The following is a 26,113-nucleotide window of genomic DNA, read 5'->3' as shown; positions in this document are numbered from 1 at the left end:
CCATTTCCGCAATTTCCTCAATTTCCATTTCCGCAATTTCCGCAATTTCCATTTCCACCATTTCCGCAATTTCCGCAATTACCATTTCCGCAATTTCCATTTCCGCATTTCCGCAATTTCCGCAATTTCCATTTCCACCATTTCCGCAATTTCCGCAATTACAATTTCCGCAATTTCCATTTCCGCAATTTCTATTTCCATTTCCAACTATTAATGGCAGCTGGGTTTCATCATTCAAATAAAATAGAATTCTGTCCGTTTAGCTATAAAATTATGTCAGGGAATAGGGATACACAGTATATGTCTTTCATTTGCATTGCATCTCCCCCCCCCCAAGCTTTTATTTTCGTTCGAGTAATAGTACAACTCTAATAGTATTACTTATAATAATGTAATTAAAGATAACTTAATTCAGATTTATTTCTTTTTATTTCATTTTCCAGATTTTCTTTTCTTCTTTTTTTTAGATTTTCATTGGTGGGCCAGTCTATAATGGTCCCGCGGGCCTGATGTGGCCCGCGGGCCTGAGGTTGAGTATCACTGGGTTAGGCAACCATAGGCACGGGTGCCAACATTAACTATAGCACAGGAGTGTGTGATCAGAGGCACTGGCACACTGGCATAAGTGTGAGAGACAGGGGTTTTCTTTTCAAATGAAATATTCAATAACGTTTAGTCAGTTAAATGAAGTCCCAAAAGCACATGATTCTATATGTTCATTCAAACTCCTATAACTCTGACTGGGGACTGGGAGGGAGTCTGGGAGATATAGTTGGGAGATAAGTGTAATAATGATCATTATGTTGATGTGAAGAAAACATGTCTAAAGAAGAAGGTTGTTTTACACAAAATCAGTTAGAAATATGTATTTATTTATTTCCACTTAGTTTTTATTTGAGGAAAGAAAGCCATGAACAAAAACGAGCAACAACCACAAAAAAAAACCCAAAAGTAATATTACATTTTCGTTGTGGTGTCATTAAAGTTAGTGTTGATGTGGCACGCTGACTGGCAAGAGATGTTAAACATGTTGGCACTTCATGTCCAAAAGGTTGCTGGCCCCTGGGCTAGACTGCTCTGTGCCTACAGTCATTTGAATGGCATCGTGTTCAAGGTTGTGCAAAACAGAGAATTGTGTGTAGTTCTTTTTAACAGTGTTTAGTTTTTCCACCAATTTCTCACATGACTCACAAAACTACAAATACTAGGCCTATATTACTGTCACTGTATCAGGGCAGGGATTTCATGGAGGCCATGAGTGCCGTGCAGGCGTGCACCCTCTGTGACCCTCAGCTATAGGCCTTCTTTCTGCCCGTCAAAGAATCTATGCCCAGAGGCCAGTGGCATTGATGACCTGCCCACATGCACTGCCCCATGCAGCTCATTTTATTTAGCAGTTCTCTGCTCTGCTCTTTCTGATCAATTCTGTTTCTAGACACCAGTAATTTTGTTGAGATTCAGAATTCTTATGACCCCTAAAATGAATTGGAATCCAGTGACTATGATGAGTGTATGAACTAAAAAACTAAAACTTACAAAATTAACGTTAACTGCTTGTTTATTTAACATCAGGTCAGGACACTTATTTATTTGGATTCATAGGCTATACCAGCCTTACAGTAGGCTATAGAGCAGAGAAGTAGTCCATTTTGAAACGAAAGAATGCTTAATAATCTCACATCACATTAAAAATAATTCTTGCATTAATCTGTTACAGTGCTTCAACCAGGTGTCTGAGTAATATTTAGTTGACTATTGAATATCATATCAATATTTTTTTGTGTAAAGATCAACACAAAAGGAGCTCATAGTACTCCCTTCTACAGTGATACAAAAAGCGTTTTCATTTTTGCTTAACAGGACAGATGATCAGAGGAGAAGCTTTCTCATCACCGTCAGGAATGAGCGGTGAGAAAAACGGGACATAGATTGTCTCATTATCATATAAGTCTCCGCAGCAGAGAAGAGCCCTGGTTTCAACATCATAAAAGGAGACCTGCTGTTCCTCAAAATCCAGAAACACACCAATCTTCTGGACATCGATTTTGACAGAGTCGGGCGCCACACATTCATTCTCTGCTGAGTAGTTTCCTCCATTAACCACCTGCAACGACGTGTTATCATCTGACAGACAACTGTCTTTTCTGTTGATATCCTGAGGAACCACCCCGATGGTCCACGCACTCTTCCCTTTAAGCTGAAGAGAAGCCCTCTTTCCCCAGCACACAGGGAACTGTATCAAATCTCTCTGTCTTGTCAGGAAGAATCTTCTTCACCTTTCCATATCTCACTTGCTTCCCGTCCAAAGAGAGGACGAGGTTGGGGTGCGCTGTGTCAGGGTCCAGAGTCACATCTACTGCATACTGCTGCTGGATCTTCTTCAGCATGACCTCGGGAAGCTTCTCCATTTCTCCATCCAGCGTCTCCTGCAGCTGAGCGATAGCTGTGCGTATGTTCTTCACACTCACCTCACAGGACAGCTCAACGTCACTCAACGTGCTCAGGTGTGCTACACTGTAGCGAGACGGGAAGCTCTGCAGAAGGTGGAGGTGGTCCTCGGTGTGCGAGAGCTGCTCCAGCTCAGTGCTTTTCCTCTGGAGCTCAGTGACCTCTTCCTCCAGCTTTCTGATGAGGCCCTCGGCCTCGCGCGTTGCCGATTGAGACTTCAACTCTATCACCTCGATGAGCTCGGCCTCTGTTCTCTTGATGGAAGACACCAGAGCGGAGCAGACCTGAACGGTGTCTGCTTTTTCATTCTCTGCCATTATATTGTTCTTCTCTACTGTGACTCTGAACTGCTGAATCTTTTCCTGTCGCTCCCGGATCATCTTCTCTAGCTCAGCCCTTTTCTCGTCCAGCTGCGGACGCTTCTCTTTGTACTCTACCTCTATCAGGACCGTGTCGTGATCTTTATGATCTGTCATCGAACATGTGACACAAATGCACTTTTTGTCTCTTCTACAGAAGATCTCCAGCATCCTGCCGTGTTCATTACACAGCCTGTCCTCCAGTTTTACAGGGTTGACTAACTTGTGCGTCTTCAAGGCTGCAACTTTATGATGAGGCTCCAGATGCGTCTCACAATAAGAGGCCACACATGTCAGGCAGCTCTTCACGGCTTTAATCTTGGTGTCAGAGCAGGAATCACAGGGCACCTCCTCTGGGATGGGAATGGGAGCATCTAGGTTAGACTTCTTGAAATGAGCAGCCACCTCAGAGATCAGCGTGTTGACACAGAGATCTGGTCTCGGGTCAAAAGCTTTTTTACACATGGGACAGTGGCAGACGTCAGTGCTGTCCCAGTACTTTGTGATGCAGGCTTTGCAGAAGCTGTGTCCACACGGAGTAGTTACAGGCTGACTGAAGAGATCCAGACAGATGGAGCAGAGAAAACTGTCCTCTGACATCGCACTGGTGCTGGCAGAGGCCATAGCTGTAGGAGGAGAGGAGAGGAAATGTTTTATTAACCCAAAGATATCATATCGAAAAACATACAGTTTGTAATAGTGACTGTAAAGCACACACAAATGCCTGCCATATACTGTAAATGTAGAACATAATATGTTAAACTCACAATTAGTGACAATAAGTTATTATTATTATTATATTATAAGAGGAAGAAGAGGAGAGGAGATATGTTATTAAACCAGAGATGTCAGGGGACTGCTCTTAGGTCAGACCTCCCATCATATACAGTACCTAATGGTTTCATATACTGTAAATGTAGAAAATAAGATGTGCTGAACTCACAATAATAGTTAGAAAAGTGGGTGTTGTTGCATAAAGTATTTCATAAGAATTATAGACAAGGAAATTAAGCACTTCCCAGTTTACTTTTGACTTCCCACACAGACATTTGTGTTCACTGGCTTTCCATTCGTTGATAAGGTGTAAGGACAGTAACACATTACATTATCAATATGTAAGTTTCATACATTACTCGGGCTTCGAATCCACTCTCCCGGCCAAGACAAAAGTGTCTTTATGTGTACATGCGTGTGCGTTTGTGCATTCTTGCATGAGTGTGTGGTCAGCACCTTTTAGGCCTACTTAAACAACATTAAACTCACCAACATTGCAGCTGTATAGGGCAAGCTTGAATTATCCTCTTTCAATCTGCCAAGCTTTTGTTTCACAAAAGTCCACCGTAGACATCGAGCTACTTTCTGTCAAGAAATTCTCTGCAGGTGATTCTTTTTAGATTAGTGTTGGACTTTGGAAGCACTTGTCGGAAGTCACTGAACGCCCCTACGTACCACCCGTTTTGCATTTGCACATAATGCAGGGGCAGCAGCGCGACCCGTTAATAAAAACGAGTGCTTCCAAACTCGAAAAAGAATCACCTGCAGAGAATTTCTTGACAGAAAGTAGCTCATAACATGTCTACAGTGGATTTTTATGAAACAACAGCTTGGCAGATTGAAAGAGGATCATTCAAGCTTGGCCTAGAGCTGCAATTTTGGTGAGTTTAACGTCGTTTAGTACAAGCAAATCGCAAAAGCAAATTGGATGAATGGAGAGTCAATGGAGGGTAGTGCAACACTAGATTCATCCCATTTTAGAGTTGCTATAGTGTGGACCCAGGCTAAGCAATTTCATCACAACAACCACTTATAAGAATCATGGCATTCTGAACTAACCTGTTTGAATGAAGCCTGCAATGATCTTCCTCTGACGTGAAAACCTTTCAGAACAGTTACAGTTGAGGTGAGTCTTCAGTAGGCAGAGGTTATGTTTCTGCAGAATTAATTACTGTAGTATAAGTTTAGTTTCTGTGAAATGGCACTACAGTATGCTCCTCCCCGATCCCTGGTCTTCTCTTCCTGATATTATACTTAACTCGGTTTAACTCTTTAGAGACACCACAAAATGCTCTGTTCAGGCTCTGCCATGTGGTCCTATAATCAGCCTATAAATCCCCTCACCTGTGCAATTTCTAGCCTCTGCCTCAGCCAATTGATTGCCATGGTAACCCCACACCTGTAAATTGATTACTTAACCACTCCACTTTTCACAGTCAGTTTGCACTCTTCACACACAGGGTGTAAGCACACCTATAGGATTCCACCCACGTGGCGTGGAGCTTCATTTCCATCCACCTAACTATAGCACAGGAGTGTGTGATCAGTGGCACACTGGCATAAGTGTGAGAGACAGGGGTTTTCTTTTCAAATTAAATATTCAATAACGTTTAGTCAGTTAAATGAAGTCCCAAAAGCACATGATTCTATATGTTCATTCAAACTCCTATAACTCTGACTGGGGACTGGGAGGGAGTCTGGGAGATATAGTTGGGAGATAAGTGTAATGATCATTATGTTGATGTGAAGAAAACATGTCTAAAGAAGAAGGTTGTTTTACACAAAATCAGTTAGAAATATGTATTTATTTATTTCCACTTAGTTTTTATTTGAGGAAAGAAAGCCATGAACAAAAACGAGCAACAACCACAAAAAAAAACCCAACAAGAAATATTACATTTTCGTTGTGGTGTCATTAAAGTTAGTGTTGATGTGGCACGCTGACTGGCAAGAGATGTTAAACATGTTGGCACTTCATGTCCAAAAGGTTGCTGATCCCTGGGCTAGACTGCTCTGTGCCAGCTACAGTATGTAGTGTCATTTGAATGGCATCGTGTTCAAGGTTGTGCAAAACAGAGAATTGTGTATAGTTATTTTTAACAGTGTTTAGTTTTTCCACCAATTTCTCACATGACTCACAAAACTACAAATGCTAGGCCTATATTACTGTTACTGTCAGGGCAGGGATTTCATGGAGGCCATGAGTGCCGTGCACCCTCTGTGACCCTCAGCTATAGGCCTTCTTTCTGCCCTTCAAAGAATCTATGCCCAGAGGCCAGTGGCATTGATGACCTGCCCACATGCACTGCCCCATGCAGCTCATTTTATTTAGCAGTTTTCTGCTCTGCTCTTTCTGATCAATTCTGTTTCTAGACACCAGTAATTTTTCAGAATTATTATAACCCCTAAAATGAGTGGAATCCAGTGACTATGATGAGTGTATGAATTAAAAAAAATAAAACTTAAATAATTAACGTTAACTCCTTGTTTATTTAACATCAGGTCAGACACTTATTTATTTGGATTTATAGGCTATACCAGCCTTACAGTATAGAGCAGAGAAATAGTCCATTTTAAAACGAAAGAATGCTTAATAATCTCACATCACATTAAAAATAATTTGTGCATTAATCTGTTACAGTGCTTCAACCAGGTGTCTGAGTAATATTTAGTTGACTATTGAATATCATATCAATATTTTTTTGTGTAAAGATCAACACAAAAGGAGCTCATAGTACTCCCTTCTACAGTGATACAAAAAGCGTTTTCATTTTTGCTTAACAGGACAGATGATCAGAGGAGAAGCTTTCTCATCACCGTCAGGAATGAGCGGTGAGAAAAACGGGACATAGATTTTTTCATTATCATATAAGCCTCCGCAGTAGAGAAGAGCCCTGGTTTCAACATCATAAAAGGAGACCTGCTGTTCCTCATAATCCAGAAACACACCAATCTTCTGGACATCGATTTTGACAGAGTCGGGCGACACACATTTATTCTCCGCCGAGTAGTTTTCTCCATTAACCACCTGCAAGTACGTGGTATCATAACCTGACAGCCTACTATTTTTTCTGTTGATATCCTGAGGAACCACCCCGATGGTCCACGCAGTCTTCCCTTTAAGCTGAACCTCATAATAAACTTTCCCTGAAGAAAAGCCCTCTTTTACCCAGCACACAGGGAGCTGTTTCAAATCTCTCTTTCTTGTCAGGAAGAATCTTCTTCACCTTTCCATATTTCACTTGCTTCCCGTCCAAAGAGAGGACGAGGTTGGGGTGCGCTGTGTCAGGGTCCAGAGTCACATCTACTGCATACTGCTGCTGGATCTTCTTCAGCATGACCTCGGGGAGCTTCTCCATTTCTCCATCCAGCGTCTCCTGCAGCTGAGCGATAGCTGTGCGTATGTTCTTCACACTCACCTCACAGGACAGCTCAACGTCACTCAACCAGCTCAGGCGTGCTACGCTGTAGCGAGACGGGAAGCTCTGCAGAAGGTGGAGGTGGTCCTCGGTGTGCGAGAGCTGCTCCAACTCAGTGCTTTTCCTCTGGAGCTCAGTGACCTCTTCCTCCAGCTTTCTGATGAGACCCTCGGCTTCGCGCGTTGCCGATCGGGACTTCAACTCTATCACCTCGATGAGCTCGGCCTCTGTTCTCTTAATGGAAGACACCAGAGCGGAGCAGACCTGAACGGTGTCCGCTTTTTCATTCTCTGCCATTATATTGTTCTTCTCTACTGTGACTCTGAACTGCTGAATCTTTTCCTGTCGCTCCTGGATCATGTTCTCTAGCTCAGCCCTTTTCTCGTCCAGCTGCGGATGCTTCTCTTTGTACTCTACCTCTATCAGGACCGTGTCGTGATCTTTATGATCGGTCATCGAACATGTAACGCAAATGCACTCTTCGTCGTCTCTACAGAAGAGCTCCAGCATATTGCCGTGTTCTTTACACAGCCTGTCCAGTTTTACAGGGTCGACTAGCTTGTGCGTCTTCAAGGCTGCAACTTTATGATGAGGCTCCAGATGCGTCTCACAATAAGAGGCCACACATGTCAGGCAGCTCTTCACGGCTTTAATCTTGGTGTCAGAGCAGACTTCACAGGGCACCTCCTCTGGGATGGGAATGGGAGCATCTAGGTTAGACTTCTTGAAATAAGCAGCCACCTCAGAGATCAGCGTGTTGACATAGAGATCTGGTCTCGGGTCAAAAGCTTTTTTACACATGGGACATTGGCAGACGTCAGTGCTGTCCCAGTACTTTGTGATGCAGGCTTTGCAGAAGCTGTGTCCACACGGAGTAGTTACAGGCTGACTGAAGAGATCCAGACAGATGGAGCAGAGAAAACTGTCCTCTGATATCGCACTGGTGCTGGCAGAGGCCATAGCTGTAGGAGGAGAGGAGAGGAGATGTTGTATTAACCCAAAGATATCATATGGAAAAACATACATTTTGTAATAGTGACTGTAAAGCACTCTGAACACAAATGCCTGCCATATACTGTAAATGTAGAACATAATGTGTTAAACTCAATTAAAATAAGTTATTATAATTATATTATAAGGAGGAAGAAGAGGAGAGGAGATATGTTATTAAACCAGAGATGTCAGGGGACTGCTCTTAGGTCAGACCTCCCATCATATACCTAATGGTTTCATATACTGTAAATGTAGAAAATAAGAAGTGGGTGTTGTTGCATAAAGTATTTCATAAGAATTATAGACAAGGAAATTAAGCACTTCCCAGTTTACTTTTGACTTCCCACACAGACATTTGTGTTCACTGGCTTTCCATTCGTTGACAGTAACACATTACATTATCAATATGTAAGTTTCATATATTACTCAGGCTTCGAATCCAATCTCCTGGCCAAGACAAAAGTGTCTTTATGTGTGCATGCTTGTGCGTTTGTGCATTCTTGCATGCGTGTGTGGTCAGCACCTTTTAGGCCTACTTAAACAACATTAAACTCACCAACATTGCAGCTGTAGGGCAAGCTTGAATTATCCTCTTTCAATCTGCCAAGCTTTTGTTTCACAAAAGTCCACCGTAGACATCGAGCTGTACTTTCTGTCAAGAAATTCTCTGCAGGTGATTCTTTTTAGATTAGTGTTGGACTTTGGAAGCACTCGTCGGAAGTCACTGAACGCCCCTACGTACCACCTGTTTTGCATTTGCACATAATGCAGGAGGCAGCAGCGCGACCCGTTAATAAAAACGAGTGCTTCCAACCTCGAAAAAGAATCACCTGCAGAGAATTTCTTGACAGACAGAAAGTAGCTCATAACATGTCTACAGTGGATTTTTATGAAACAAAAGCTTGGCAGATTGAAAGAGGATCATTCAAGCTTGGCCTAGAGCTGCAATTTTGGCGAGTTTAACGTCGTTTAGTACAAGCAAATCGCAAAAGCAAATTGGATGAATGGAGAGTCAATGGAGGGTAGTGCAACACTAGATTCATCCCATTGTAGAGTTGCTATAGTGTGGACCCAGGCTAAGCAATTTCATCACAACAACCACTTATAAGAATCATGGCATTCTGAACTAACCTGTTTGAATGAAGCGTGCAATGATCTTCCTCCGACGTGAAAACCTTTCAGAACAGTTACAGTTGAGTTGAGTCTTCAGTAGGCAGAGGTTATGTTTCTGCAGAATTAATTACTGTAGTATAAGTTTAGTTTCTGTGAAATGGCACTACAGTATGCTCCTCCCCGATCCCTGGTCTTCTCTTCCTGATATTATACTTAACTCGGTTTAACTCTTTAGAGACACCACAAAATGCTCTGTTCAGGCTCTGCCATGTGGTCCTATAATCAGCCTATAAATCCCCTCACCTGTGCAATTTCTAGCCTCTGCCTCAGCCAATTGATTGCCATGGTAACCCCACACCTGTAAATTGATTACTTAACCACTCCACTTTTCACAGTCAGTTTGCACTCTTCACACACAGGGTGTAAGCACACCTATAGGATTCCACCCACGTGGCGTGGAGCTTCATTTCCATCCACCTAACTATAGCACAGGAGTGTGTGATCAGTGGCACACTGGCATAAGTGTGAGAGACAGGGGTTTTCTTTTCAAATTAAATATTCAATAACGTTTAGTCAGTTAAATGAAGTCCCAAAAGCACATGATTCTATATGTTCATTCAAACTCCTATAACTCTGACTGGGGACTGGGAGGGAGTCTGGGAGATATAGTTGGGAGATAAGTGTAATGATCATTATGTTGATGTGAAGAAAACATGTCTAAAGAAGAAGGTTGTTTTACACAAAATCAGTTAGAAATATGTATTTATTTATTTCCACTTAGTTTTTATTTGAGGAAAGAAAGCCATGAACAAAAACGAGCAACAACCACAAAAAAAAACCCAACAAGAAATATTACAATTTCGTTGTGGTGTCATTAAAGTTAGTGTTGATGTGGCACGCTGACTGGCAAGAGATGTTAAACATGTTGGCACTTCATGTCCAAAAGGTTGCTGATCCCTGGGCTAGACTGCTCTGTGCCAGCTACAGTATGTAGTGTCATTTGAATGGCATCGTGTTCAAGGTTGTGCAAAACAGAGAATTGTGTATAGTTCTTTTTAACAGTGTTTAGTTTTTCCACCAATTTCTCACATGACTCACAAAACTACAAATGCTAGGCCTATATTACTGTTACTGTCAGGGCAGGGATTTCATGGAGGCCATGAGTGCCGTGCACCCTCTGTGACCCTCAGCTATAGGCCTTCTTTCTGCCCTTCAAAGAATCTATGCCCAGAGGCCAGTGGCATTGATGACCTGCCCACATGCACTGCCCCATGCAGCTCATTTTATTTAGCAGTTTTCTGCTCTGCTCTTTCTGATCAATTCTGTTTCTAGACACCAGTAATTTTGTTGATATTCGGAATTCTTATAACCCCTAAAATGAGTGGAATCCAGTGACTATGATGAGTGTATGAATTAAAAAAGATAAAACTTAAAGAATTAACGTTAACTGCTTGTTTATTTAACATCAGGTCAGACACTTATTTATTTGGATTTATAGGCTATACCAGCCTTACAGTATAGAGCAGAGAAATAGTCCATTTTGAAACGAAAGAATGCTTAATAATCTCACATCACATTAAAAATAATTCTTGCATTAATCTGTTACAGTGCTTCAACCAGGTGTCTGAGTAATATTTAGTTGACTATTGAATATCATATCAATATTTTTTTGTGTAAAGATCAACACAAAAGAAGCTCACAATAATCCACTCCCTTCTAGGACACTCAAAAGCATGACAGTGATACAAAAAGTGTTATTTTTGCTTAACAGGAGAGATGATCAGAGGAGAAGCTTTCTCATCACCGTCAGGAATGAGAGGTGAGAAAAACGGGAAATGGATGCTCTTATTATCATATAAGCCTCCGCAGTAGAGAAGAGCCCTGGTTTCAACATCATAAAAGGAGACCTGCTTTTTCTCATGATCCAGAAACACACCAATCTTCTGGACATCGATTTTGACAGAGACAATGACCGTCACACATTTATTCTCCGCTGAGTAGTTTCCTCCATTAACCACCTGCAACGAGCTGGCGCCTCCATACCAAGACAGCTGACTATTTTTTCTGTTGATAGAATGAGGAACCACCCCAATGGTCCACGCAGTCTTCCCTTTAAGCTGAACCTCAAAATAAACTTTCCCTGAAGAGAAGCCCTCTTTTCCCAGCACACAGGGAACTTTATCAAATCTCTCTGTCTTGTCAGGAAGAATCTTTCTCACGTTTCCATATTTCACTTGCTTCCCGTCCAAAGAGAGGACGAGGTTGGGGTGCGCTGTGTCAGGGTCCAGAGTCACATCTACTGCATACTGCTGCTGGATCTTCTTCAGCATGACCTCGGGAAGCTTCTCCATTTCTCCATCCAGCGTCTCCTGCAGCTGAGCGATAGCTGTGCGTATGTTCTTCACACTCACCTCACAGGACAGCTTAACCTGACTCAACGTGCTCAGGTGTGCTACGCTGTAGCGAGACGGGAAGCTCTGCAGAAGGTGGAGGTGGTCCTCGGTGTGCGAGAGCTGCTCCAGCTCAGTGCTTTTCCTCTGGAGCTCAGTGACCTCTTCCTCCAGCTTTCTGATGAGACCCTCGGCCTCGCACGTTGCCGATCGAGACTTCAACTCTATCACCTCGATGAGCTCGGCCTCTGTTCTCTTAATGGAAGACACCAGAGCGGAGCAGACCTGAACGGTGTCCGCTTTTTCATTCCCTGCCCTTATATTGTTCTTCTCTACTGTGACTCTGAACTGCTGAATCTTTTCCTGTCGCTCCCGGATCATCTTCTCTAGCTCAGCCCTTTTCTTGTCCAGCTGTGGACGCTTCTGTTCATACTCTACCTCTATCAGGACCGTGTCGTGATCTTTATGATCCGTCTTTGAACATGTGACGCAAATGTACTTTTTGTCTCTTCTACAGAAGAGCTCCAGCATCCTGCCGTGTTCTTTACACAGCCTGTCCTCCAGTTTTACAGGGTCGACTAACTTGTGCGTCTTCAATGATGCAATTTTATGATGAGGCTCCAGATGCGTCTCACAATAAGAGGCCACACATGACAGGCAGCTCTTCACGGCATTAATCTTGGTGTCAGAGCAGACATCACAGGGCACCTCCTCTGGGATGGGAATGGGAGCATCTAGGTTAGACTTCTTGAAATGAGCAGCCAGCTCAGAGATCAGCGTGTTGACACAGAGATCTGGTCTCGGGTCAAAAGCTTTTTTACACATGGGACATTGGCAGACGTCACTGCTGTCCCAGTACTTTGTGATGCAGGCTTTGCAGAAGCTGTGTCCACACTGAGTAGCTACAGGCTGACTGAAGAGATCCAGACAGATGGAGCAGAGAAAACTGTCCTCTGATATCGCACTGGTGCTGGCAGAGGCCATAGCTGTAGGAGGAGAGGAGATGTTGTATTAACCTAGACCTAGAATGCCTGTGATCATTTAATTATACTTCGTAAATGTTCATGTATCATAAGGCATAGATAGCTTCCATCGTTTCCTTGTAGATATGAAAATGTGCGCCATAAATGTGATAAATGCTCCGTTTGTACTCACCCATTAAATAATTCCAAAGACGTGGAGTGAAATATGGTCCTCTAGTTTTATATCCATGTGAAAGTTCTGGCACAAAACGCGTATTTAGTGAATTATCTCCACTTTTTCCAAGAGATGCACACGGACGCTTTTCTCTCCGGGCGAGGGGGGGGCCGGAGTGATAGTAACCTTCCTGTTGTTTACCGCAGACGTCATCACCAATTGACCAGGGAAACACAAAAGTTTGCGGTCACACAATTGGCAGGTGGTGTGATTAATTACCCAGCACCTATCGCAAAGCACCTGCCAATTGTGTGACCGCAAACTTTTGCGTTTCCCTGGTCAATTGGTGATGACGTCTGTGTTTGTGTCTGTGTCCCCCTCGCCCGGAGAGAAAGATGTCCGTGTGCATCTCTTGAAAAAGTGGAGATAATTCACTAAATACGCGTTTTGTGCCAGAACTTTCACATGGATATAAAACTAGAGGACCATTTTTCACACCACGTCTTTGGAATTATTTAATGGGTGAGTACAAACGGAGCATTTATCACATTTTGAACCCGAACTGAAATTAACCTGGGTGTTCTATGGCTCTGTATGTGAAATACTGTGCATACTGTATGTAACAACAAGAGCCGTTCTAGGGCTAGTATTAACCCAAAGATATCATATCGAAAAACATACATTTTGTAATAGTGACTGTAAAGCACTCTGAACACAAACTAAATGCCTGCCATATACTGTAAATGTAGAACATAAGATGTGCTAAACTCACAATTAAAATAAGTTATTATTATTATATTATAAGAGGAAGAAGAGGAGAGGAGAGGAGATATGTTATTAAACCAGAGATGTCAGGGGACTGCTCTTAGGTCAGACCTCCCATCATATACCTAATGGTTTCATATACTGTAAATGTAGAAAATATGTGCTGAACTCACAATTATAGTTGGAAAAGTGGGTGTTGTTGCATAAAGTATTTCATAAGAATTATAGACAAGGAAAGCACTTCCCAGTTTACTTTTGACTTCCCACACAGACATTTGTGTTCACTGGCTTTCCATTCGTTGATAAGGTGTAAGGACAGTAACACATTGCATTATCAATATGTAAGTTTCATATATTACTCGGGCTTCGAATCCACTCTCCTGGCCAAGACAAAAGTGTCTTTATGTGTGCAACTGTGCATGCTTGTGCATTCTTGCATGCGTGTGTGGTCAGCACCTTTTAGGCCTACTTAAACAACATTAAACTCACCAACATTGCAGCTGTAGGGCAAGCTTGAATTATCCTCTTTCAATCTGCCAAGCTTTTGTTTCACAAAAGTCCACCGTAGACATCGAGCTACTTTCTGTCAAGAAATTCTCTGCAGGTGATTCTTTTTGGATTATTGTTGGACTTTGGAAGCACTCGTCGGAAGTCACTGAACGGCCCTACGTACCACCTGTTTTGCATTTGCACATAATGCAGGAGGCAGCAGCGCGACCCGTTAATAAAAACGAGTGCTTCCAAACTCGAAAAATAATCACCTGCAGAGAATTTCTTGACAGAAAGTAGCTCATAACATGTCTACAGTGGATTTTTGTGAAACAAAAGCTTGGCAGATTGAAAGAGGATAATTCAAGCTTAGCCTAGAGCTGCAATGTTGGTGAGTTTAACGTCGTTTAGTACAAGCAAATCGCAAAAGCAAATTGGATGAATGGAGAGTCAATGGAGGGTATTGCAACACTAGATTCATCCCATTGTAGAGTTGCTATAGTGTGGACCCAGGCTAAGCAATTTCATCACAACAACCACTTATAAGAATCATGGCATTCTGAACTAACCTGTTTGAATGAAGCGTGCAATGATCTTCCTCTGACGTGAAAACCTTTCAGAACAGTTACAGTTGAGGTGAGTCTTCAGTAGGCAGAGGTTTTGTTTCTGCAGAATTAATTACTGTAGTATAAGTTTAGTTTCTGTGAAATGGCACTACAGTATGCTCCTCCCCGATCCCTGGTCTTCTCTTCCTGATATTATAGTTAACTCGGTTTAACTCTTTAGAGACACCACAAAATGCTCTGTTCAGGCTCTGCCATGTGGTCCTATAATCAGCCTATAAATCCCCTCACCTGTGCAATTTCCAGCCTCTGCCTCAGCCAATTGATTGCCATGGTAACCGCACACCTGCAAATTGATTACTTAACCACTCCACTTTTCACAGTCAGTTTGCACTCTTCACACACAGGGTGTAAGCACACCTATAGGATTCCACCCACGTGGCGTGGAGCTTCATTTCCATCCACCTAACTATAGCACAGGAGTGTGTGATCAGTGGCACACTGGCATAAGTGTGAGAGACATGGGTTTTCTTTTCAAATTAAATATTCAATAACGTTTAGTCAGTTAAATTAAGTCCCAAAAGCACATTCTATATATTTTTATCTATATATTTTTTTTTTATATATTCTATATGTTCATTCAAACTCCTATAACTCTGACTGGGGACTGGGAGGGAGTCTGGGAGATATAGTTGGGAGATAAGTGTAATGATCATTATGTTGATGTGAAGAAAACATGTCTAAAGAAGAAGGTTGCCCGTCAAAGAATCTATGCCCAGAGGCCAGTGGCATTGATGCCATGCCCACATGCACTGCCCCATGCAGCTCATTTTATTTAGCAGTTTTCTGCTCTGCTCTTTCTGATCAATTCTGTTTCTAGACACCAGTAATTTTGTTGAGATTCAGAATTCTTATGACCCCTAAAATGAATTGGAATCCAGTGACTATGATGAGTGTATGAATTAAAAAAAATAAAACTTAAAGAATTAACGTTAACTGCTTGTTTATTTAACATCAGGTCAGACTCTTATTTATTTGGATTTATAGGCTATACCAGCCTTACAGTAGGCTATAGAGCAGAGAAATAGTCCATTTTGAAACGAAAGAATGCTTAATAATCTCACATCACATTAAAAATAAATGTTGCATCAATCTGTTACAGTGCTTCAACCACAGTTGTCTGACTAATATTTAGTTAACCATTGAATATTATATATAATATCATAATATTGTTTTGTGTAAAAATCAACACAAAAGAAGCTCACAGTAATCCACTCCCTTCTACAGTGATACAAAGTGTTTTCATTTTTGCTTAACAGGAGAGATGATCAGAGGAGTAGCTTTCTCATCACAGTCAGGAATGAGCGGTGAGAAAAATGGGAAATTGATTTTCTTTTTAACATTCAAGACTTCGCAGCAGAGAAGAGCCCTGGTTTCAACATCATAAAAGGAGACCTGCTGTTTCTCACAATCCAAAAAAACACCAATCTTTTGGAAATCGATTTTGACAGAGTCGGGCAACACACATTTATTCTCCGCCGAGTAGTTTCCTCCATTAAGCACCTGCAACGACGTGTCATCATTTGACAGACAACTGTTTTTTCTGTTGATGTCCTGAGGAACCACCCCAATGGTCCACGCACTCTTCCCTTTAAGCTGAACCTCAAAATAAACTTTCCCCGAAGCGAAGCCCTCTTTTCCCAGCACACAGGGAACTTGATCAAATCTCTCTTTCTTGTCAGGAAGAATCTTCTTCACCTTTCCATATTTCACTTGCTTCCCGTCCAAAGAGAGGACGAGGTTGGGGTGCGCTGTGTCAGGGTCCAGAGTCACATCTACTGCATACTGCTGCTGGATCTTCTTCAGCATGACCTCGGGGAGCTTCTCCATTTCTCCATCCAGCGTCTCCTGCAGCTGAGCGATAGCCGTGTGTATATTCTTCACACTCACCTCACAGGATAGCTTAACGATACTCAACCAGCTCAGGTGTGCTACGCTGTAGCGAGACGGGAAGCTCTGCAGAAGGTGGAGGTGGTCCTCGGTGTGCGAGAGCTGCTCCAACTCAGTCCTTTTCCTCTGGAGCTCAGTGACCTCTTCCTCCAGCTTTCTGATGAGGCCCTCGGCCTCGCGCGTTGCCGATTGAGACTTCAACCATATCACCTCGATGAGCTCGGCCTCTTAATGGAAGACACCAGAGCGGAGCAGACCTGAACGGTGTCTGCTTTTTCATTCTCTGCCATTATATTGTTCTTCTCTACTGTGACTCTGAACTGCTGAATCTTTTCCTGTCGCTCCCGGATCATCTTCTCTAGCTCAGCCCTTTTCTCGTCCAGCTGCGGACGCTTCTCTTTGTACTCTACCTCTATCAGGACCGTGTCGTGATCTTTATGATCCGTCATCGAACATGTGACACAAATGCACTTTTTGTCTCTTCTACAGAAGATCTCCAGCATCCTGCCGTGTTCTTTACACAGCCTGTCCTCCAGTTTTACAGGGTTGACTAACTTGTGCGTCTTCAAAGCTGCAACTTTATGATGAGGCTCCAGATGCGTCTCACAATAAGACGCCACGCATGTCAGGCAACTCTTCACGGAATTAATCTTGGTGTCAGAGCAGGCATCACAGGGCACCTCCTCTGGGATGGTAACGGGAGCATCTAGGTTAGACTTCTTGAAATGAGCAGCCAGCTCAGAGATCAGCGTGTTGACACAGAGATCTGGTCTCGGGTCAAAAGTTTTTTTACACATGGGACATTGGCAGACGTCACTGCTGTCCCAGTACTTTGTGATGCAGGCTTTGCAGAAGCTGTGTCCACACGGAGTAGCTACAGGCTGACTGAAGAGATCCAAACAGATGGAGCAGAGAAAACTGTCCTCTGATATCGCACTGGTGCTGGCAGAGGCCATAGCTGTAGGAGGAGAGGAGAGGAGATGTTTTATTAACCCAAATATATCATAGCGAAAAACATACATTTTGTAATAGTGACTGTAAAGCACTCTGAACACAAACTAAATGCCTGCCATATACTGTAAATGTAGAACATAAGATGTGCTAAACTCACAATTAAAATAAGTTATTATTATTATATTATAGGAGGAAGAAGAGGAGAGGAGATATGTTATTAAACCAGAGATGTCAGGGGACTGCTCTTAGGTCAGACCTCCCATCATACATATACCTAATGGTTTCATATACTGTAAATGTAGAAAATAAGATGTGCTGAACTCACAATTATAGTTGGAAAAGTGGGTGTTGTTGCATAAAGTATTTCATAAGAATTATAGACAAGGAAAGCACTTCCCAGTTTACTTTTGACTTCCCACACAGACATTTGTGTTCACTGGCTTTCCATTCGTTGATAAGGTGTAAGGACAGTAACACATTACATTATCAATATGTAAGTTTCATATATTACTCGGGCTTCGAATCCACTGTCCTGGCCAAGACAAAAGTGTCTTTATGTGTGCAACTGTGCATGCTTGTGTGGTCAGCACCTTTTAGGCCTACTTAAACAACATTAAACTCACCAACATTGCAGCTGTAGGGCAAGCTTGAATTATCCTCCTTCAATCTGCCAAGCTTTTGTTTCACAAAAGTCCATCGTAGACATCGAGCTACTTTCTGTCAAGAAATTCTCTGCAGGTGATTCTTTTTGGATTATTGTTGGACTTTGGAAGCACTCGTCGGAAGTCACTGAACGCCCCTACGTACCACCTGTTTTGCATTTGCACATAATGCAGGAGGCAGCAGCGCGACCCGTTAATAAAAACGAGTGCTTCCAAACTCGAAAAATAATCACCTGCAGAGAATTTCTTGACAGAAAGTAGCTCATATAACATGTCTACAGTGGATTTTTATGAAACAAAAGCTTGGCAGATTGAAAGAGGATCATTCAAGCTTGGCCTAGAGCTGCAATTTTGGCGAGTTTAACGTCGTTTAGTACAAGCAAATCGCAAAAGCAAATTGGATGAATGGAGAGTCAATGGAGGGTATTGCAACACTAGATTCATCCCATTGTAGAGTTGCTATAGTGTGGACCCAGGCTAAGCAATTTCATCACAACAACCACTTATAAGAATCATGGCATTCTGAACTAACCTGTTTGAATGAAGCGTGCAATGATCTTCCTCTGACGTGAAAACCTTTCAGAACAGTTACAGTTGAGTTGAGTCTTCAGTAGGCAGAGGTTTTGTTTCTGCAGAATGAATTACTTTAGTATAAGTTTACTAGTTTCTGTGAAATGGCACTACAGTATGCTCCTCCTCGATCCCTGGTCTTCTCTTCCTGATATTATAGTTAACTCGGTTTAACTCTTTAGAGACACCACAAAATGCTCTGTTCAGGCTCTGCCATGTGGTCCTATAATCAGCCTATAAATCCCCTCACCTGTGCAATTTCCAGCCTCTGCCTCAGCCAATTGATTGCCATTGTAACCGCACACCTGCAAATTGATTACTTAACCACTTTTCACAGTCAGTTTGCACTCTTCACACACAGGGTGTAAGCACACCTATATGATTCCACCCACGTGGCTGGAGCTTCATTTCCATCCACCTAACTATAGCACAGGAGTGTGTGATCAGTGGCACACTGGCATAAGTGTGAGAGACAGGGGTTTTCTTTTCAAATTAAATATTCAATAACGTTTAGTCAGTTAAATGAAGTCCCAAAAGCACATGATTCTATATGTTCATTCAAACTCCTATAACTCTGACTGGGGACTGGGAGGGAGTCTGGGAGATATAGTTGGGTTAAGTGTAATGATCATTATGTTGATGTGAAGAAAACATGTCTAAAGAAGAAGGTTGTTTTACACAAAATCAGTTAGAAATATGTATTTATTTATTTCCACTTAGTTTTTATTTGAGGAAAGAAAGCCATGAACAAAAACGAGCAACAACCACAAAAAAAACAAACAACAAGAAATATTACATTTTCGTTGCGGTGTCATTAAAGTTAGTGTCGATGTGGCACACTGACTGGCAAGAGATGTTAAACATGGCACTTCATGTCCAAAAGGTTGCTGATCCCTGGGCTAGACTGCTCTGTGCCAGCTACAGTATGTAGTGTCATTTGAATGGCATCGTGTTCAAGGTTGTGCAAAACAGAGAATTGTGTGTAGTTCTTTTTAACAGTGTTTAGTTTTTCCACCAATTTCTCACATGACTCACAAAACTACAAATGCTAGGCCTATATTACTGTTACTGTCAGGGCAGGGATTTCATGGAGGCCATGAGTGCCGTGCACCCTCTGTGACCCTCAGCTATAGGCCTTTCTGCCCGTCAAATAATCTATGCCCAGAGGCCAGTGGCATTGATGACCTGCCCACATGCACTGCCCCATGCAGCTCATTTTATTTAGCAGTTTTCTGCTCTGCTCTTTCTGATCAATTCTGTTTCTAGACACCAGTAATTTTGTTGAGATTCGGAATTCTTATAACCCCTAAAATGAATTGGAATCCAGTGACTATGATGAGTGTATGAACTAAAAAAATAAAACTTAAAGAATTAACGTTAACTGCTTGTTTATTTAACATCAGGTCAGACACTTATTTATTTGGATTTATAGGCTATACCAGCCTTACAGTATAGAGCAGAGAAATAGTCCATTTTGAAACGAAAGAATGCTTAATAATCTCACATCACATTAAAAATAATTCTTGCATTAATCTGTTACAGTGCTTCAACCAGGTGTCTGAGTAATATTTAGTTGACTATTGAATATCATATCAATATTTTTTTGTGTAAAGATCAACACAAAAGAAGCTCACAATAATCCACTCCCTTCTAGGACACTCCAAAGCATGACAGTGATACAAAAAGCGTTTTCATTTTTGCTTAACAGGAGAGATGATCAGAGGAGAAGCTTTCTCATCACCGTCAGGAATGAGCGGTGAGAAAAACGGCACATAGATTGGATTATCATATAAGCCGGCTACGCAGCAGAGAAGAGCCCTGGTTTCAACATCATAAAAGGAGACCTGCTTTTTCTCATAATCCAGAAACACACCAATCTTCTGGACATCGATTTTGACAGAGTCGGGTGTCACACATTTATTCTTTGCTGAGTAGTTTCCTCCATTAACCACCTGCAACGACCTGTTACCTAACAGCCTACATTTATTTCTGTCGACAGACTGAAGAACCACCCCAATGGTCCACGCAGTCTTCCCTTTAAGCTGAACCTCAAAATAAACTTTCCCCGAAGAAAAGCGCTCTTTTCCCAGCACACAGGGAACATTATCAAATCTCTCTTTCTTGTCAGGAAGAATCTTCTTCACCTTTCCATATTTCACTTGCTTCCCGTCCAAAGAGAGGACGAGGTTGGGGTGCGCTGTGTCAGGGTCCAGAGTCACATCTACTGCATACTGCTGCTGGATCTTCTTCAGCATGACCTCGGGGAGCTTCTCCATTTCTCCATCCAGCGTCTCCTGCAGCCGAGCGATAGCTGTGTGTATATTCTTCACACTCACCTCACAGGACAGCTTAACCTGACTCAACGTGCTTACACTGTGTTGGGACAGGATGCTCTGCAGAAGGTGGAGGTGGTCCTCGGTGTGCGAGAGCTGCTCCAGCTCAGTGCTTTTCCTCTGGAGCTCAGTGACCTCTTCCTCCAGCTTTCTGATGAGGCCCTCGGCCTCGCGCGTTGCCGATTGGGACTTCAACTCTATCACCTCGATGAGCTCAGCCTCTGTTCTCTTAATGGAAGACACCAGAGCAGAGCAGACCTGAACTGTGTCCGCTTTTTCATTCTCTGCCATTATATTGTTCTTCTCTACTGTGACTCTGAACTGCTGAATCTTTTCCTGTCGCTCCTGGATCATCTTCTCTAGCTCAGCCCGTTTCTCGTCCAGCTGCGGACGCTTCTCTTTGTACTCTACTTCTATCAGGACCGTGTCGTGATCTTTATGATCTGTCATCGAACATGTGACACAAATGCACTTTCCATCTCTTCTACAGAAGATCTCCAGCATCCTGCCGTGTTCTTTACACAGCCTGTCCTCCAGTTTTACAGGGTCGACTAACTTGTGCGTCTTCAATGATGCAACTTTATGATGAGGCTCCAGATGCGTCTCACAATAAGACGCCACACATGACAGGCAGCTCTTCACTGCTTTAATCTTGGTGTCAGAGCAGACTTCACAGGGCACCTCCTCTGGGATGGTAACGGGAGCATCTAGGTTAGACTTCTTGAAATGGGCAGCCAGCTCAGAGATCAGCGTGTTGACACAGAGATCTGGTCTCGGGTCAAAAGCTTTTTTACACATGGGACATTGGCAGACGTCACTGCTGTCCCAGTACTTTGTGATGCAGGCTTTGCAGAAGCTGTGTCCACACAGAGTAGCTACAGGCTGACTGAAGAGATCCAGACAGATGGAGCAGAGAAAACTGTCCTCTGATATCGCACTGGTGCTGGCAGAGGCCATAGCTGTAGGAGGAGAGGAGATGTTGTATTAACCCAAATATATCATAGCGAAAAACATACATTTTGTAATAGTGACTGTAAAGCACTCTGAACACAAACTAAATGGCTGCCATATATTGTAAATGTAGAACACAAGATGTGCTGAACTCACATTAAAATAAGTTATTATTATTATCATAATATAAGAAGTAGGAAGAAGAAGAGGAGGAGAGGAGATATTTTATTAAACCAAAGATGTCTTAAGTCAGACCTCCCCTCATAACTAAAAGTTTTAAGATTGACTGTAAAGGACTCCAAACACAAGCTGCATGGCTGGCATATAGGCATATATGATTATACTGTAGTTGGAAAAGTGAGTGTCGTTGTGTTCTTAAAGTATTTTATAAGAATTATAGACAAGGAAAGCACTTCCCAGTTTACTTTTGAATTCCCACACAGACATTTGTTTTTACTGGCTTTCCATTCGTTGATAAGGTGTAAGACAGTAACACATTACATTATCAATATGTAAGTTTCATAATTATAGTACTCAGGCTTCGAATCCACTCTCCTGGCCAAGACAAAAGTGTGTGTGTGTGTGTGTGTGTGTGTGTGTGTGTGTGTGTGTGTGTGTGTGCGTGTGTGTGTGTGTGCGTGCGCGCGTGTGTGTGTCAGGCTAATACAGTCATAATGGGATATATATTGTCTTGTCATTGTGTGCCCACAGCTGGTCATTTTACAACCAATGACACATACAGGCAGTGACAGGGTTAACTAGAACTGCACTCTGCCGAGTGCATACTTGCTTGTTGCACACTAGTAGGCCATAAATGGCCTACTAGTGCGCAAGCAGAGCGTGCAAGTACTTTCGACCGCTGGAAACAATCACATCTCAGTATCTCTGTGAAGGAACGTTTGAAATGTATAATCATTACGTGTAACTATTTGCTACCTAACTACTTTTTTACAGAAAAATGAATCATTGATATGTGATGAAAAAGAAAAGGTATATAAACTGAATTAAAATATATTATACAGTATAATTATTTTATTACTTATTGTAAATTGTCAATTGTTTTAAATGTATTTCATTTTGTACTATAGTGATATTAATACTAAATCATGATCAGAGTAATATGTGTCTCTAACTTCAATTTCTGTAATAATAAATTCCAAATTTGTTGAAATATACATGATCTAAAATACTTCCGAAATCTGTAGTTGGATTTGTATCTCAGTGATGACGTAAGAGAAATGGTCAGCTGTGTAATCTGGTCCCACCAGATACCACATTACGTCATCGTTGAGAGCTGGGACCAGAGTACACGGTGTGTATATGTATTACTAGCTCTCAGTGATGACGTAAGAGATATGGTCATCTGTGTAGTCCCAGCAGACCAGGCACAGATTTACAAATTACAAATCACATTACAACTACATACAGAGTATGTAGTTGTAATTTGATTAGCAGTATACTGTGGTTACTTGGTTCCAAAAAGTGAAGCCAAGTTTTTTTCAACTGTAAGTCTGTGCCTGGTTTGCTGGGACCAGTTACAACATTACGTCATCGTTGAGAACTGGGACCAGAGTACATGGTGTGTATATGTATGACTAGCTCTCAGTGATGACGTAAGAGATATGGTCATCTGTGTAGTCTGGTCCCAGCAGACCAGGCACAGATTTACAAATTACAAATCACATTACAACTATACATACAGAGTATGTAGTTGTAATTTGATTAGCAGTATACTGTGGTTACTTGGTTCCAAAAAGTGAAGCCAAGTTTTTTTCAACCGTAAGTCTGTGCCTGGTTTGCTGGGACCAGTTACAACATTACGTCATCGCTGAGAACTGGGACCAGTTACATACGGTCCCAGTTCTCAGCGATGACGTAATGTTGTAACTGGTCCCAGCAAACCAGGCACAGACTTACGGTTGAAAAAAACTTGGCTTCACTTTGAAGAGACCAAGCGAAATGATTACTTGCGCGCTCTGCTTGCGCAAGTAATGATTTAAAATTCACATAAAACCATAAAACCAATCTCTCCGACCTCTGAGCTAATTACTTTAGGTACTAGTTACTTATAAGCACTGCAAATCTTTTAGTAGCACACAAGCCGAAGAGGACTAAATGATGCATCTTTTAAAAAAGTATTTCTGCAAGTTTAATATTAACGGGACCATACAAAGCATCATATTTGAAAAGGAAGTTAACTAAATGAGGAACAACTGTGGGTAACTTGAACCCCAAACGTCCGTGTCACCGTGTGCATGGCAATTAAAGTAAAGGTGTCCTTTAACTACAAAACAGTAATAATAGTTCGGGTACTTAGACAGTGGAAGAGTCTGGTGTGGAGTCTTCATGTGGACTCAGGCTAAGCAATTTCATCATAACAACCACTCCCTATATTACCTAAGATCTGAATACAAACAAGAATCATAGCATTCTGAACTAACCTGTTTGAATGTAGAATTTCCCTTTCTGTGAATGCAGACTTTTTTCTCCTCCTTTTTGTGCACCTTTAAAAAGATAGAAGCGTACAGCGATCTTCCTCTGATGTGAAAACCTTTCAGAACAGTTACAGTTGAGGCTTCTGTATAGGCAAAGGTTTTGTTTCTGCAGAATTACTGACTGTACTATAAGTTTCGTTTCCGTGAAATGGCACAACAGTATGCTCCTCCCCGATCCCTGACGGGTCTTCTCTTCCTGATATTATAGTTAACTCTTTAGGATACAAGTCATATAAAATAAGTGGCGTGATCCAGCTGTCAGACTTCAGTTCTTGTCCGACTCTTGGTAAGATATAGGCCCTGTGGTCATTGCCTATGATATGTTGACCATCAAGGCAATATCTTCTCAGTACAGTAGACAAGCAGCAGGAGAATGATCTCTGAATCCTGTCCTGAAATATACACCAGACACCCCATTCGACTGTTTCAGTGCATAGAATATGCTCACTGTTTCAGTATGTCACATATCAGCTATTGTGACGGACGGGTGGTGATAATGGTATTTTTGTGTCACTGATGTCAATGACGGAGGCGCCGCGTGAGGGACCCCTGAGCGAGGCGCCGTGCCGAGCGTTACGAAGGCCCCCCAGACCCGACTCAGTGCCGTCCGAGCTACGTCCCGATAGGCAGAGAATAGTATATATTAGCAGCCCCTAGTTTCCATGCGCCGACAATAGAGTTGGAAATGACACGTTCAGCCAAACACCACAATGTCTAGTATGCCAGTATTGGCCGTATTCCAACGTCCTGCATGATAACGGTTGATTCCGTATATTTAATACAGTGATAACGGGTGAGACATACGCGTACCTCCTCCTCCAGTTCTCCTGCATTGCATCCATCATGTGGACTGAACTCACACACCAGGTAGGGAAAAAAAAAACCTCTTAGATTAGATTGAGAATTTGAGAGCTTGGAAATAAAGAACCAAAACTTTTTTATTATTTTATCGGTCAACCAGATATGTACTGTAATTGTACCAGATATAACGTATAGGCTAGACCAGGGGTAGGCAACCATAACCTGACCCTGCCAGATCCAAGAAGCTTGCTACACATGTTTGTTTCAATACCGCCCCCAGCTGGCAAAGTCAGGTTAGGCCAGGGATACTCAAATAGATTTACCTGTGGGCCACATTACAAAAATTGCAAGGGGCCAGGGGCCAGTAGATAAAATTACGACATTAATGATACTTGATAACTTCTCTCTTTCAATTGCTTCATTTTCGCAAAATGTATCAAAGTACAATGTGCATGCACACAATATGTAAATAAATAAATGTGTTACATTTTCTTGCATAAACACAAAGAGCTGTTTCCATAACTGCACAAATGATTGCACATAACATGAGTAGCTGTTATAATAACATAATAACATAACATGAGTAGCTCTTTGCCTGCCTGCATGCCTGCCTGCCTGCCTGCCTGTCTGTCTGTCTGTCTGTCTGTCTGTCCATGAGTAGTTATTTGTCTGTCTGTCAATGAGTAGCTGTCTTACTGTCTGCCTGTCTATGAGTAGCTGTCTGCCTGCCTGTCTATGAGTAGCTGTCTGTCTGCCTGCCTGCCTAATTGTCCATGAGTAGCTGTCTGTCTGCCTGTCTATGAGTAGCTGTCTGCCTGCCTGCCTAATTGTCCATGAGTAGCTGTCTGTCTGCCTGTCTATGAGTAGCTGTCTGCCTTCCTGCCTGTCCAATTGTCCATGAGTAGTTGTCTGTCTGTCTATGAGTAGCTGTCTGCCTTCCTGCCTGT

At 42.3% G+C, this 26,113-nt stretch overlaps 1 protein-coding gene across 1 annotated transcript; it reads right to left on the bottom strand.

Moving 5' to 3' along the window:
• Positions 1 to 2,192: 2,192 nt before the first annotated feature.
• LOC308318756 (E3 ubiquitin-protein ligase TRIM7-like) lies at positions 2,193 to 24,429 on the bottom strand (the record flags this gene model as incomplete). Its single annotated transcript, XM_080768382.1, has 2 exons — positions 24,312 to 24,429; positions 2,193 to 3,433 (listed from the first exon to the last, which is right to left on the bottom strand). Exon 2 carries the CDS (start codon positions 3,429 to 3,431, stop codon positions 2,193 to 2,195), a length of 1,239 nt encoding a protein of 412 aa, XP_080624508.1. The 5' UTR covers positions 3,432 to 3,433; positions 24,312 to 24,429.
• Positions 24,430 to 26,113: the final 1,684 nt, after the last annotated feature.

The sequence above is a fragment of the Protomyctophum bolini genome (assembly GCF_963924005.1).
Source record: "Protomyctophum bolini genome assembly, chromosome: 7".
Lineage (NCBI taxonomy): Eukaryota > Metazoa > Chordata > Actinopteri > Myctophiformes > Myctophidae > Protomyctophum > Protomyctophum bolini.
This window is presented reverse-complemented; position numbering and strand designations above follow the sequence as displayed.